Source organism: Watersipora subatra, chromosome 1 (assembly GCF_963576615.1).
Source record: "Watersipora subatra chromosome 1, tzWatSuba1.1, whole genome shotgun sequence".
Taxonomy (NCBI): domain Eukaryota; kingdom Metazoa; phylum Bryozoa; class Gymnolaemata; order Cheilostomatida; family Watersiporidae; genus Watersipora; species Watersipora subatra.
In genome coordinates this window covers 24157814-24169486 of record NC_088708.1, presented here as the reverse complement: position 1 = coordinate 24169486, position 11673 = coordinate 24157814, and the positions used below count along the sequence as shown (strand labels likewise).

Genomic DNA, 11673 nt, shown 5'->3' with positions numbered 1-11673 from the left:
GTTTTATGAACTCATATTTTAGGCAATGTTTCTGCTAATTTTTATACCTTTTAGCAAAGCAGATCAATTCTTTAGCCATTGTATTTATCTGTATCCCCTGTGGTTTGAAATAATTCTATGTTAAAAAGTACAGCATTTGTGCAAAAGTCTATATAATTCCTTCAAGTTGACAATGATAGGATATTCATGTACCACCCAATCTGTAGATGATACAACCACTGATGGAGTAGTTCAGACTACCGCCCTGCAGAGTACTACTAGTGAAGGTGAGTAGAGTCTGTTATTTCTCATTATGAAAGTTTTAGCTAGTCTTCTGATTGCCACTTAGGTTAGTCACAGTATATTTCTGTTTTATGAACTAATATTTTAATCAATGTTTCTTCTAATTTTTATACCTTTTAGCAAAGCAGATCAATTCTTTAGCTATTGTATTTATCTGTATCCCCTGTGGTTTGAAATAATTCTATGTTAAGAAGTACAGCATTTGTGCAAAAGTCTATATAATTCCTTCAAGTTGACAATGATAGGATATTCATGTACCACCCAATCTGTAGATGATACAACCACTGATGGAGTAGTTCAGACTACCGCCCTGCAGAGTACTACTAGTGAAGGTGAGTAGAGTCTGTTATTTCTCACCATGAAAGTTTTAGCTAGTCTTCTGATTGCCACTTAGGTTAGTCACAGTATATTTCTGTTTTATGAACTCATATTTTAATCAATGTTTCTGCTAATTTTTATACCTTTTAGCAAAGCAAATCAATTCTTTAGCCATTGTATATATCTGTATCCCCTGTGGTTTGAAATAATTCTATGTTAAGAAGTACAGCATTTGTGCAAAAGTCTATATAATTCCTTCAAGTTGACAATGACAGGATATTCATGGACGGCGCCCGTAGCTTGGAAATCGGCAAGACTCTATCCTTGGGGCTCAGGACAAGGAGATGTTGATATATTAGATGCTCCTGAGCATTGGACTAAATACTACATGTGTCATAGTGTTTCTATGAATGGGAAAGCTGGCTCAGTTTTCTTCAACAAACGTCACTACGCTATTAATGTAAGTTCTATTTTAACAGCAACTAATGCTTTTTTTAAAACTAGCTGTCTCTTTGCTTCTCTGCTTTATTTATGCTTTAAAATGGACAATGAACTTAAAATTGAACTTAAAATTGAACTTTAAATTGAACTCATAGATAGTGCTCACGGCTGCCCATAGTTGCTCATTTTAATTTACGCATGTAACACATAGGTTTAACACTCAACAAATCAAGAGTAAAAACTTTTGGTATCATAGGAGCTAAAAAGCAGTACAGAGTATTTATGGTTTCTTTAAATGAACCTAGATGATTGACAAGCCGTTGAAATTGATAGAATGGTAGAATGTCTCAATGGTTAGATTACTGGATAATAAACCTAAAGACTTTTGGTTCTCTGAATAACTTTTGGTGTGTTAGTTTGCACATTTAGATTGACCTTTGGTATGATAGTTTTGTTTGTCTTTATTTTTATAATGTCTTTATTGTTTGTTTTATTAGTTTATGTGTTTTTCTAATAGATTGTTGCCTTGCCGGCCTCTCATGAAATCTATGTCTCATCCCTCTTTCTTTTCCTCCTTACCAAAATTGTTTTGTTCAGCCAAATTGCTTACTGGTGTATCTTCTTATAAGTTTTTCTTACGCAAAACTCATTTTTTTCCATTTTCACACCTTTTCCAGCTGCTTCCAGATTTGCTTCTGAGCTAATTGCTTGTCTTTATGCCATACTTTCAAATCTTTTTTATTCTTTAGTTTTGTGATGCACTTGTTGCATTATTTCTGCCCCATAGTTGTTGTTGTTTGCATTCTCCTATCTCTATAGATATGCACTAACGGAGTTGTGGCCTTTGACTTTAACTGGAGGCAGTACTACCCGTGGAAATTCGGACTCTATTCCTGGTATTATCGGTACTCATTTTTCTCTCCTCTCTGGGGCAGAGTAGATGAAGTAACCATGAGTCTCCTCTCAGATGATTGGCCACAAGCTCACACCCAGATCTACTACCATGTGTATGAACGTGCTGCTGGAATGAGTGACCAGACAGCGGCCATTTTGTCTCGTGCTGAACAGGATGTTAGTGCCTCTGGTAAGATGCTGTTTCCTATAAGGTTTTTACTAAATAACTTATTAATAAGGAATTTCGACCAATCAACAAGTTTCTACCTTTTGCACTTGTGCCTTTTGCACCTTTTACTCATTTCTGAACAAAAGTTACAGGAAGAATTCACTATCAAATGAAAGGTTTATAATCAAGTTTTATGATCAGCATGCAAGCAGTCACACAGCGGTAAAATTTAATCAACAATAACCTTGGTGCTTTGGTGGTTAAAGCTTCTCACACTAGAAATATTCCACAAAATAACCTAATTGATTTCATGTAATAAAATGAAATGCATTCAGTAATTAACTACCTGCTGCAAGTAGCAGTTGCTCTGTTTTGTTCTAGCTCAAGGAGTTGATGGATTTCAAGCTTATTGGGTGCTTGTGGTAACCTGGGTTAACATGGCAGGTGACACCGGCTGCAGGTGGCCTGTCATCTACCAAAGAATTTACAGTCGATACTGGTGGTACAGTTACTGGTACAACAGCTGGCTGAATCAATACGTAGAGGAGTGCAAGCTCAGAGCAGAAACATTTGAGGTGAGTGTACTGATTTATTTTAATTTAAAGTAATGTATTGGTTGCTGACTCTGTCATCGCTGTCGTTTACACCACACCGATTATTGTTATCAGAGGCTCTGTTTAATTTTATGTAGATGAAGGTATGTGTTTTCAGCTGAAGTAAGTCGTTTTCACAAATAACATGAAATGGGTACTACAGCATTCACAACCAATTATTCTTACTAAAATGGTGCTGCTGGACTAATAGCCTTGTAGAAGGTTATATTAGTCAGATGGTCAATGACCCCTAATGTGAGTAGTACAGACTATGTTGCGCCACAACAGTGTTACATAACTATCACCTACAAAAAATGAATCGGGCATTAATTACTACGGTATTTTCGAAATGAGTCTCTGGCTCATGGTAGTTGCGTTTTCTATGCTGTAATAGTTCTAATCAAAATCAATGTTCAAGTGACCAACACAGTCTCTTCATTATGTTGTCTATGAGCATCTCTCATAGGTTTAATTGCATTATCACATGATTGACAATGTTTTAAGTTGAAGTCAGCTTTTGAATCGAGCCTTTTTGTTTACTTTTTTCAAAATATGTTGGCATACATAGCAGGTAAGCTGATATGTATGCCAAAATACATAGCAGGTAAGCTGCTAGCTGAGAATACATAGACAAAAACATTGCATCAGCACAAAAGGGTTCGGTAGTGGGTGTTATGGAGAGGTTTTCTTTGAAAGCTATCTAATTTTACTACTTGAACAGGTCCTACATGTAGATGTAGCATAAAAATTTCATAGATGTATCATGTAAACTTCATAGATGTAACATGAAAATCTCATAGATGCATAACATAAATCAAATAGATATATCATACCAATCTCATATACGTAGCATTTAAATATTATAGACGTAGCTAAGAAGTATCATATATATAGCCTACTTTTCTCCTACTTTTCTCCTACATAATAACACAATTATGGGTATCAACTGTTTTATAGTTGAACCACTTCCAGGCAGTCTATATAACTGATGGTGTCTACTCCTTCATCAAATACAACTACCCTGAGGAAGGTATCAACTGGGTCTACCCTGGTATGTGATGATTAAGTTCTGGCAGTATGTTCTAGTTACGAAAATTAAATTTTATTTCCATCATTTTATTAATACTGAAGAGATTTTGTGCATGCTGCCAAATATTTTTTAGACATAAGACATTACATAGACATAGACGTAAGACATTATATAGACAAAGACATAAGACATCAATATCATAATATTATCTACTGACATTGAACTGTCATATTTTATTGACTTGCTACCAGGCCATAGGCTACCAGTCCACTGTTAATAAAATTCCCCATTTAACGGCCATGTGTATTATTACATAATATTGAATTAATATACATGTATATAGTTGAAGTTATCTATACCTGCATGTCTAAAACAGCAATTTGTAAAGAATGTGGATATATATATGCTATTGAAGTAAAATTATCTAATATATAATAGATTTAATAATATATGATTTATATAATAATATATATATCAATTTATAATAGTAAAATAAACTCCTATATAATATAATAAACTGTGATATAATACAATAATATAATGAACTGTTATATAATACAATAATAGTATATTTAACTGCTATATAATATCATAACAATATAATTGACTGCTATATAATATAATAATATAATATAATTAACCGCTATATAATATAACATTAATACAATTAACTGCTAGATAATATATTAATAATATAATTAACTGCTATATATTATAATAATATAATTAACTGCTATATAATATAATAATATAATTAGCTAATATATAATATAATAATATCATATAATTAACTGCTAGATAACATAAGAATTATATAATTATTTATTATAAACTATAATAATAGCAAAGTTAACTGCTGTATAATATAATATAACTAACTGCTATATAATATAATTATATGATTATGATTGCTATATAAGATACTAATAATATAATTAGTTGCTACATAATATAATGATAATAGATTTAACTGCTATATAATAATAACATATTTAACTGTTATATAATAATATATTTATTATTATTACATGTATGTACCGCTGTCAACAGTAGCTATACTATTACCTTGTAAGATACAAGATGATTGGATAGTAACTATGAGACAGCTAAGGCTAGACATGTAGCCATAGATGCATCCATGATTCTAGGAATAGGCTCGGATATGCCAGTCGCCGCTGTGCGAAGCATTCGTTATCTTTATGGAGTGGCAACTGGAGGTTTCCAGTCTTCAAGGGCAGGAGACAGGTATGCCAGGCCTACCAACTATAGCAATATGTGGAATAGCGGCGCTTTAGAATACATAGACATCGACTCTGTTTCTGGCAACATGAAAGGTAGGATTTGTGTTTGATACAACGATTATCTAAGCTGTGGATGTTTTAAGTTGAATTTGAGTCACTCCAGAAGAAACAACTTAATGAGAAATTAAATGGAGTCCCTGTGCAGCTGTGTAAAATGGAGTCCCTGTAAAACTGTGTAAAATGGAGTCACTGTGGAACTGTGTAAAATTGAGTCACTGTACAACTGTGTGAAATGGAGTCACTGTACAACTATGTAAAACGGCTCCAAATAACAATTGTGTTCAATTTGAAACCATTAAAAAACCTATTAAAGAGTATTTTCTTTTTATTAAAAAAATCTGTATGTATAAATATCGAGGACAGAGTTATTTACATGCAGTTTTAGACAAAGTTAAATAAGGCAAGTTTAAATATTAAGGGCAATTAAACAAGGCATTGTTTTCGGTCTAACAAGTTGGTTATCAATAACGGTTATCCGTTTTATGATTTGCAGATCAAAGGGTTGGAGAATGGTTATTCAGAGTTGAAAACTCAAAGGGAGAAGCAGAGGCAAGGGTTCAGTGCAAAAAATGGGTTTCTACTCAAAACTGGTTCATCTACCATTTCTTTAATTTCATTTCCCACTGCCCGCAGAACATCTGGCAAGCCTTCTGGGATCCTGCGTAAGTTAATTATTACAACATATTATAAACAATAAAAGTAGAAGTAAATGCAAGAATAATTATAATAGTTGGTTGTGTAATTATTGCGTCAATCTTCAACTAACATTTCTAAACCATCGACTATCCATAAAGGATCTTTAAATTTTCTATAATGTTCTGGAAGCTATTGTAAAAGTTTTGTGCTACCCTTATTTACTCCACCAGTATAAGACTCGTTGCATAAGTTTATACGCTTATTTTTGCTTTGTTCATAAGAGTACAAGAATAGTCAAGCACATGCAATGAACAGACCCAGAACAGCTCTGCTCTCTAGCGCAAATGTTCAGGCTTATATAGCGGGTAGGCCCCGTCTCTCGTTCTACTTGGCTGGGCTCGGCTCGGCCCCGGCTTGGCTTGACTCAGCTTTGGCTTGGCTCGGCTTGGCTCAGCTTGGCTGCAGGTAGACGTCATCTACCCACACACTCCTCCGTTGGCGACTAGGTTCTCCAATTAATGTCTTGTAGGAGTACCAGTTGCTCCAGGGCTTCATGCTAGCAGGCTCCGTAGCGGGGGCACTCCACCTCGTCTAGTAACAGTGTTTGGCCCTCCAAATGCCCTTGCCTCAGCACGTTCTGCATCGTCTCTGCAGTCTTCTTCATTATTTCTAACACGGCAGAGCCCGGTCTTTGTGTCATGTCGATTTCCTCGTTGTCTCTCTTGTAGGCCCTAACATTCACTGGTGTTGGCCTGTCTATCGCTTCCCCAGCTTCTTTCAAGCTACTTGTGACCAAAGTCAATAAATTTTGTAGTGAGGCATTTCTTTTGCTGACCATCTTCTTGAGTGCTCTAACTTCGTCCAGAGAAAACGAGAGTTTTAAAAAGAAAGCTTTGGTCGCGTTCGTAAGAGCCGTTTTACTGCCTTCCCATTCGACCTCTGGACCGTTTTCCGACACTTCCATGGAATAGCATACTCTATATCCATACCGTTCCGGCATTCTAGTGGTCCGGGCTAGTCTCAGATTGTGCCGAACTAGAGCTGATGGTATTTCTGGCGTCACGGTTTCTTCGTTCTCCTCCGGGCTTGATTCCGGTTTTCCGGGAACTTCTTCGAGTGGGACCGGATTGATTATTACCGAGCTCAGTCTTTGCTGATCCCATTCCTCCAGTCCGGCCGAGTTTTCTTCGAGAATTATCTCCTGCCCTTGTTCTTCTGTGGCCTCCATCAACATTTTTTTCCATTTGGGGGGTGGCATTACTGGTAATGGGTCATTCCTGATTTCCTCCGGCTTTCTCTCTGGCCTGCTGTGTCGAGCTCCCTTCTTGTTAGGGTCCCTTTCTGGCTCTAGAGTGGCCAGGCTTGCCCCAGCCTTTCTGTACAAGTATGGTAGGGATTCAGCCTTGCTTCTCTCTAGATGGAGGACTGACTCTGTGGCTCTACCAGATAGGTGTGGTTGCCCTAGGGCTTCAGGGCTTGGTTTGGTCCCATGAATTTTGCTTGTAGCTTAGGATTTTCTCCTCGCCTCCAGCGTTTGTTCGTGAGCGACATCCAGTCGCCTGGGGCGTACAGCGGTGGCTCCTCTTGGTCCTCCTGCCTCACCTCAATCTGGTTTCGCAGCAGCGTTGCGTGCATGGTTTTCAACATTTGCTGCACTCCAAGTGCGTGCTTGTGAGTAAGGAAAAATTCGGTAGGTGGAGGGGGTGTTTTTCCAGCTGGTCCCGCAACCTCAACTCCTGTCCCAACATCAGCATATTGGCTGTTTCTCCGGTTGCAGAGTGGAGGTGCCTCGGTATGCCCTTATCAGCTGGGGCAGTAACAGGTCCAACTCGTCCTGTCGTCGGGCTAACAGTAACACCCTCAGGGTATCCCCAAGTCCACGGTTGTTGCGCTCTACGATTCTGTTGGCTTGTGGGTGGTACAGAGTGGTATGCGTTTTCCCAACATTCCAGAGTTGGCTCAGTTTGGTCATTAGTTGGCTCTCGAACTGCGCTCCCTGGTCTGTGTGGATCTGCTCTGGTAATCCCAGGTAACAGAACACTTGTTCGTCCAGAGCATTCGCGACCACCGGTGCCATGGCGTCGAGCAGTGCCAGTGCGTCCTGCCATTGGGTGAAGTGGTCTGTGAGAACCAGCACCCATTTGTTCCCTTTTGGAGTGGCTGGCAGTGGGCCGACTAAGTCCACGGCCACCTTCTGCCAGGGTTTTTTGGCATAGAGCCTCCTCTTTCTTCTAGCCGCCTCCGTCCCTCCATTCTTTGCGGCCTGGCACACCTCGCAACTCTTTACGAGCCGACTGACCGTGGATAGTACCAGGTCAACTAGAGGCAGCTTGTTGTCCTTCTCACCTCAGAGTGGGCCAGGGCGTGTGTTTGCCACACCGTGGTTTCTCGCATAGCCGGTGGGCAGATGGCGCACCATCTAGCGCGGCTCTGCGGGGTCATGGGTGCTTCAGCACGCCGTCTTGTTGGATGCGCAAGGAGCCCCGCATGTGGTTCAGTATGCTCAGCTTTTTGCTCCCTACTTCCAGGTGTTCTGCTGACACTTCTTCTTCCGTGGCGATTGCATGATACATGACGACTACTGGTCCCTGTCTTGTGGCCTGTAGTCTTGCCAGCTCGCCTTTCTGTTCTGACTTTCCTGGCAATGCTGGTTGCCCCTCGGGGGTACCACAGGCACTCAGGTTCAATCCCGCCACTATTGAAGCAGGAGTTCCATGTGAGTTGCCAGCCGGCCCCTCAGGGCATGCGACGTTGCCCAAGGTTGATCCCCCTCTGTCGAGGGCAGGAGTCCCATATAGGCAACTGGTCAGTACTCACACGGCTAACGGCCCTTTCTCCCTTGCCAACTCCTTCCGTGAGGGACCTCTGTCTCTCTGTTCAATTCTCGGGCATTGTCGGCGGTCCTTGCAGGTTTGCCTACTCAACCCATCTGCTTTCCCATGGTGAGTTCCTGACTGGTGTTCCAGGATGTATCGGAACTTCACCAGGATCTCGAGCCACCTGGCCACCTGGTTCAAAGGTTCCCTCCTTCTACACAACCACCAGACTGAGGCGTGATCTGTCCATAGAAGGAACTCTTGTCCATACAGATAGGGCCAAAAGTGTTTCACTGCCTTAACCACCGCAAGCAGTTCTCGTCGAGTAACGCAGTGATTGCGCTCTGAGGGGGTGAAGGTTTTGCTGTAATAGGCAATGACCCTCTCGCAGCCTTCTTGTACTTGGGGCAGCATGGCCCCTACTCCACACCCACTGGCATTCGTGTTTAAGATGTACTGCTTCCATGGGTCCGTGTAGCCAAGATTTGGATGGTGCTGATACTGCTCTTCAGTTTGTTGAAGGCGACCTGCTTCTTCTCCGTCTATCTCCAGGACTCTCCCTTTGCAGTCAGACAGTGCAAGGGATATGCTATGGTGGCAAACTCTGGAATATATTGTCGGTAGTAGCCGACTGTCCTGAAGAACCCTTGGAGTTCCTTAACTCCATGCGGGTTTGGCCACTCCGTGACTGCTTTGACCTTGTCGAGATTTGTAGAAACTCCGTCCTGGCTCACTATGTGACCCAGATAGCGGCCCTGGGGTTGCAATAGTTTGCATTTGGATGGCTTCAACTTTAATCCGGCCTTGTGGAGTTTCTGGAAAAACTTCTCCAGTTGGTGCAGGTGCGGGTTGAAATCCGGTGCAATGACTATGATGTCATCGAGGTATAACAACAGCGTTCTCTAGTGGAAGCCATGTAAGATGTGTTCTATGAGCCTTTGGAAGGTGGCTGGAGCGGAAGTCAGTTCAAAGGGTAGCACCTTCTACTTCCACAATTCGGATCGTGTCGAGAAGGCCGATTTCTCCTGTGCTTCCGTATCAAGGGAAACTTGCCAATACCCACTCACCAGGTCTAACCTGCTAAAGTAGCGACTGCCAGACAGCGCGTCCAGGCTGTCGTCGATCTTGGGTAGGAGGTAGGCATCCTGTTCAGTGACGCTGTTCAGCCGCAGGTAATCTATGCAGAAATGCCATTTCCCGTCCTTTTTTCAGAACAGCACCACGGGGGAGCTCTAAGCTCCTCCAGCTAGTTTGATGAGCCCTCTCTTGAGTAGGTCCTAGACTTGCCTTTCGGCCTCCACCTTCTTTTCTGGCCTGAGCCTGTGGGGGGAGGGCTGCCGGATCGGCCGAGTGTCCTCCTTGAGGAGAATAGAATGTTCCACCTCGGAGGTCCTTCCTACGTCTTTGTCGCCTGTGCTGAACACGATGGCATACCGACTCAGCAGGGAGGCCAACCTCGCCATCTGAGGTCGTCCTCCTCGACCTGTGGAGGTGATCCTCGGTGTCTTGGATGGATGGGATTTGACAGTCACCCTCCTTCGTTTCGGGTTATGTCCTTGCCGCTCATACAGAGGGGCGTAGGCGGTATCCGGGATCGAAAAAGCGTCGGGCCTGGCTTCACTCAAGGACTGATAGTAATTTCGTATCTCCACAGGCCCTTCCTGTACATGAAGTTCCCTCGGTTTAGTCCTTGCTGGTTGAGACCATCCGTCAAGGTTCACCAAATCCCGTGTGGCTTTGGTACATCTCTCGGGTTGTTTGGCCTTGGCAGTCAGTAGCCAGAGCTACTGCTGTGGCCTTTTCTCGGTTCCCGAAGTCGATTTCGAGTAGCGAGGACAGTTCTTTTGTATGTGCCATAGTCAGCCACAACCCCAGCAAAGGGTAGCTGGCTGACTTCTTCTTTCGGTCGAAGTGTAGACTCGCTCCTGGAGCCGTTCCACCTTCTCCGGGAGAGATTGGACTAGCTGAGCTAGTTGTCTAATGACGTCGGTTTTGGCCGAGTTTACCTGGTCAGAGGATCCTCCTTCCAGAGCTCGCACCAAAGATCTGGCGGGTTTGCATTCGCCCTTTTGAATCTGGAGGTAGTTATTTCTGCCCATATAGCATCAGCTAGTGTGGGCGTGTGTATGGCCAACAGATGTTGCTGCAGGGCAGGGTCCCTTAGCAAGCTGCAGAACGTCTCCATGAGCATGTTATTCCGGTGACGGTTCGGCAGGTCTTCGTATGCAATGCATACCAGCCTTTCGACCTCCATGGCATGTTCCTGGAGTGATGTTCCCTCATCTCGTTTAAGGGCGTTAAGCCGGTTTAGCGCCTGTCTAGCAGACAGTCCGAATCTTGCCCGAAGAGCATTGAAAATGGCCTCCGGATCCTCAGCTCGCTCACAGTCCTCAGCCTGTTCACCCAGTGCCTTCTGAATGTGCAACAGCGTTGCTCCTTTCGTTCACTGGTTGGCGTTGGCCACCTCCAGGAAGCGGGCAATAAAATATTCCATGTCTCCATTTCCTGTGTACTGGAGAGTCCGGAAGTGTGGTGCCGGTTCCTGGCCACTGTCATCAGTAGCACCGGTTCTAGTGCTTTGACTGGTCGGTCCGGTCTCAGCTCGGCACTTCATGCCGTTCTATTGGCCATGTTGGGGGCTTTCAGTAGGTTTCTGCTCTTTTCTTAGAGCAGTACATCTACTGAGTCCACGGCCGTCTGCTCTTTTTTGGGTTTCTTCCTGTTGCCAGGAAATTCTTCCAGTAGGAGCAATGTTGCTTTCTCAGGCAAGCCTTGTCCGAGCCTTCAGTATGTTTCTGCTCCTAGTGCAGTGCATCTACTGGGTCCAATGCTGCAGGGTTTTACACTGCTCTCTCTGGGTTTCTTCCTGTAGCCAGGAAGTTTTTCCAGTAGGAGCAGTGATGCCGTTTTTCTAGCAGGCCCTTTCTCATGTCATCTGAGTTTCTCCCTACTGCCACTTTTAAGGCAACAGAAAGTTCATCCAGAAATCCAGTACGAGTCTCGTGGTGGAGTTCTTTGAGATCGTCAGAAATCCCACTGATGCCACCAGTGTAAAGGTTTTGTGCCACCCTTACTTACTCCACCAGTATAAAACTCGATGCAGAAGTTTATACATGTATTTCTGCTTTGTTCATAAGAGTACAAGAATAGTCAATCACGTGCATTGAACAGCCTCAGAACAGTTCTGCTATCT

The 11673-nt window shown here is 42.6% G+C and overlaps 3 protein-coding genes across 3 annotated transcripts in view; 2 read left to right on the top strand and 1 right to left on the bottom strand.

Moving 5' to 3' along the window:
* The window catches only part of LOC137385436 (serine-rich adhesin for platelets-like), a 59020-nt gene that overhangs the window by 5239 nt on the left and 42108 nt on the right, over positions 1 to 11673 (top strand). Inside the window, exon 4 of the mRNA XM_068071890.1 lies at positions 876 to 1060. Within this exon, the coding sequence (XP_067927991.1) occupies positions 876 to 1060 (185 nt within the window). The remainder of the gene's footprint in view (positions 1 to 875; positions 1061 to 11673) is intronic.
* The window catches only part of LOC137397436 (small ribosomal subunit protein uS5-like), a 476780-nt gene that overhangs the window by 453032 nt on the left and 12075 nt on the right, over positions 1 to 11673 (bottom strand). The gene's annotated exons all lie outside the window — the stretch shown is intronic.
* LOC137397402 (mucin-like protein) overlaps positions 1967 to 11673 on the top strand; it is a 33043-nt gene continuing 23336 nt past the window's right edge. The window contains exons 1-5 of the mRNA XM_068083694.1: positions 1967 to 2125; positions 2486 to 2679; positions 3655 to 3748; positions 4876 to 5061; positions 5522 to 5690. Coding sequence (XP_067939795.1) covers positions 1993 to 2125; positions 2486 to 2679; positions 3655 to 3748; positions 4876 to 5061; positions 5522 to 5690 — 776 coding nt within the window. The 5' untranslated portion in view covers positions 1967 to 1992. The remainder of the gene's footprint in view (positions 2126 to 2485; positions 2680 to 3654; positions 3749 to 4875; positions 5062 to 5521; positions 5691 to 11673) is intronic.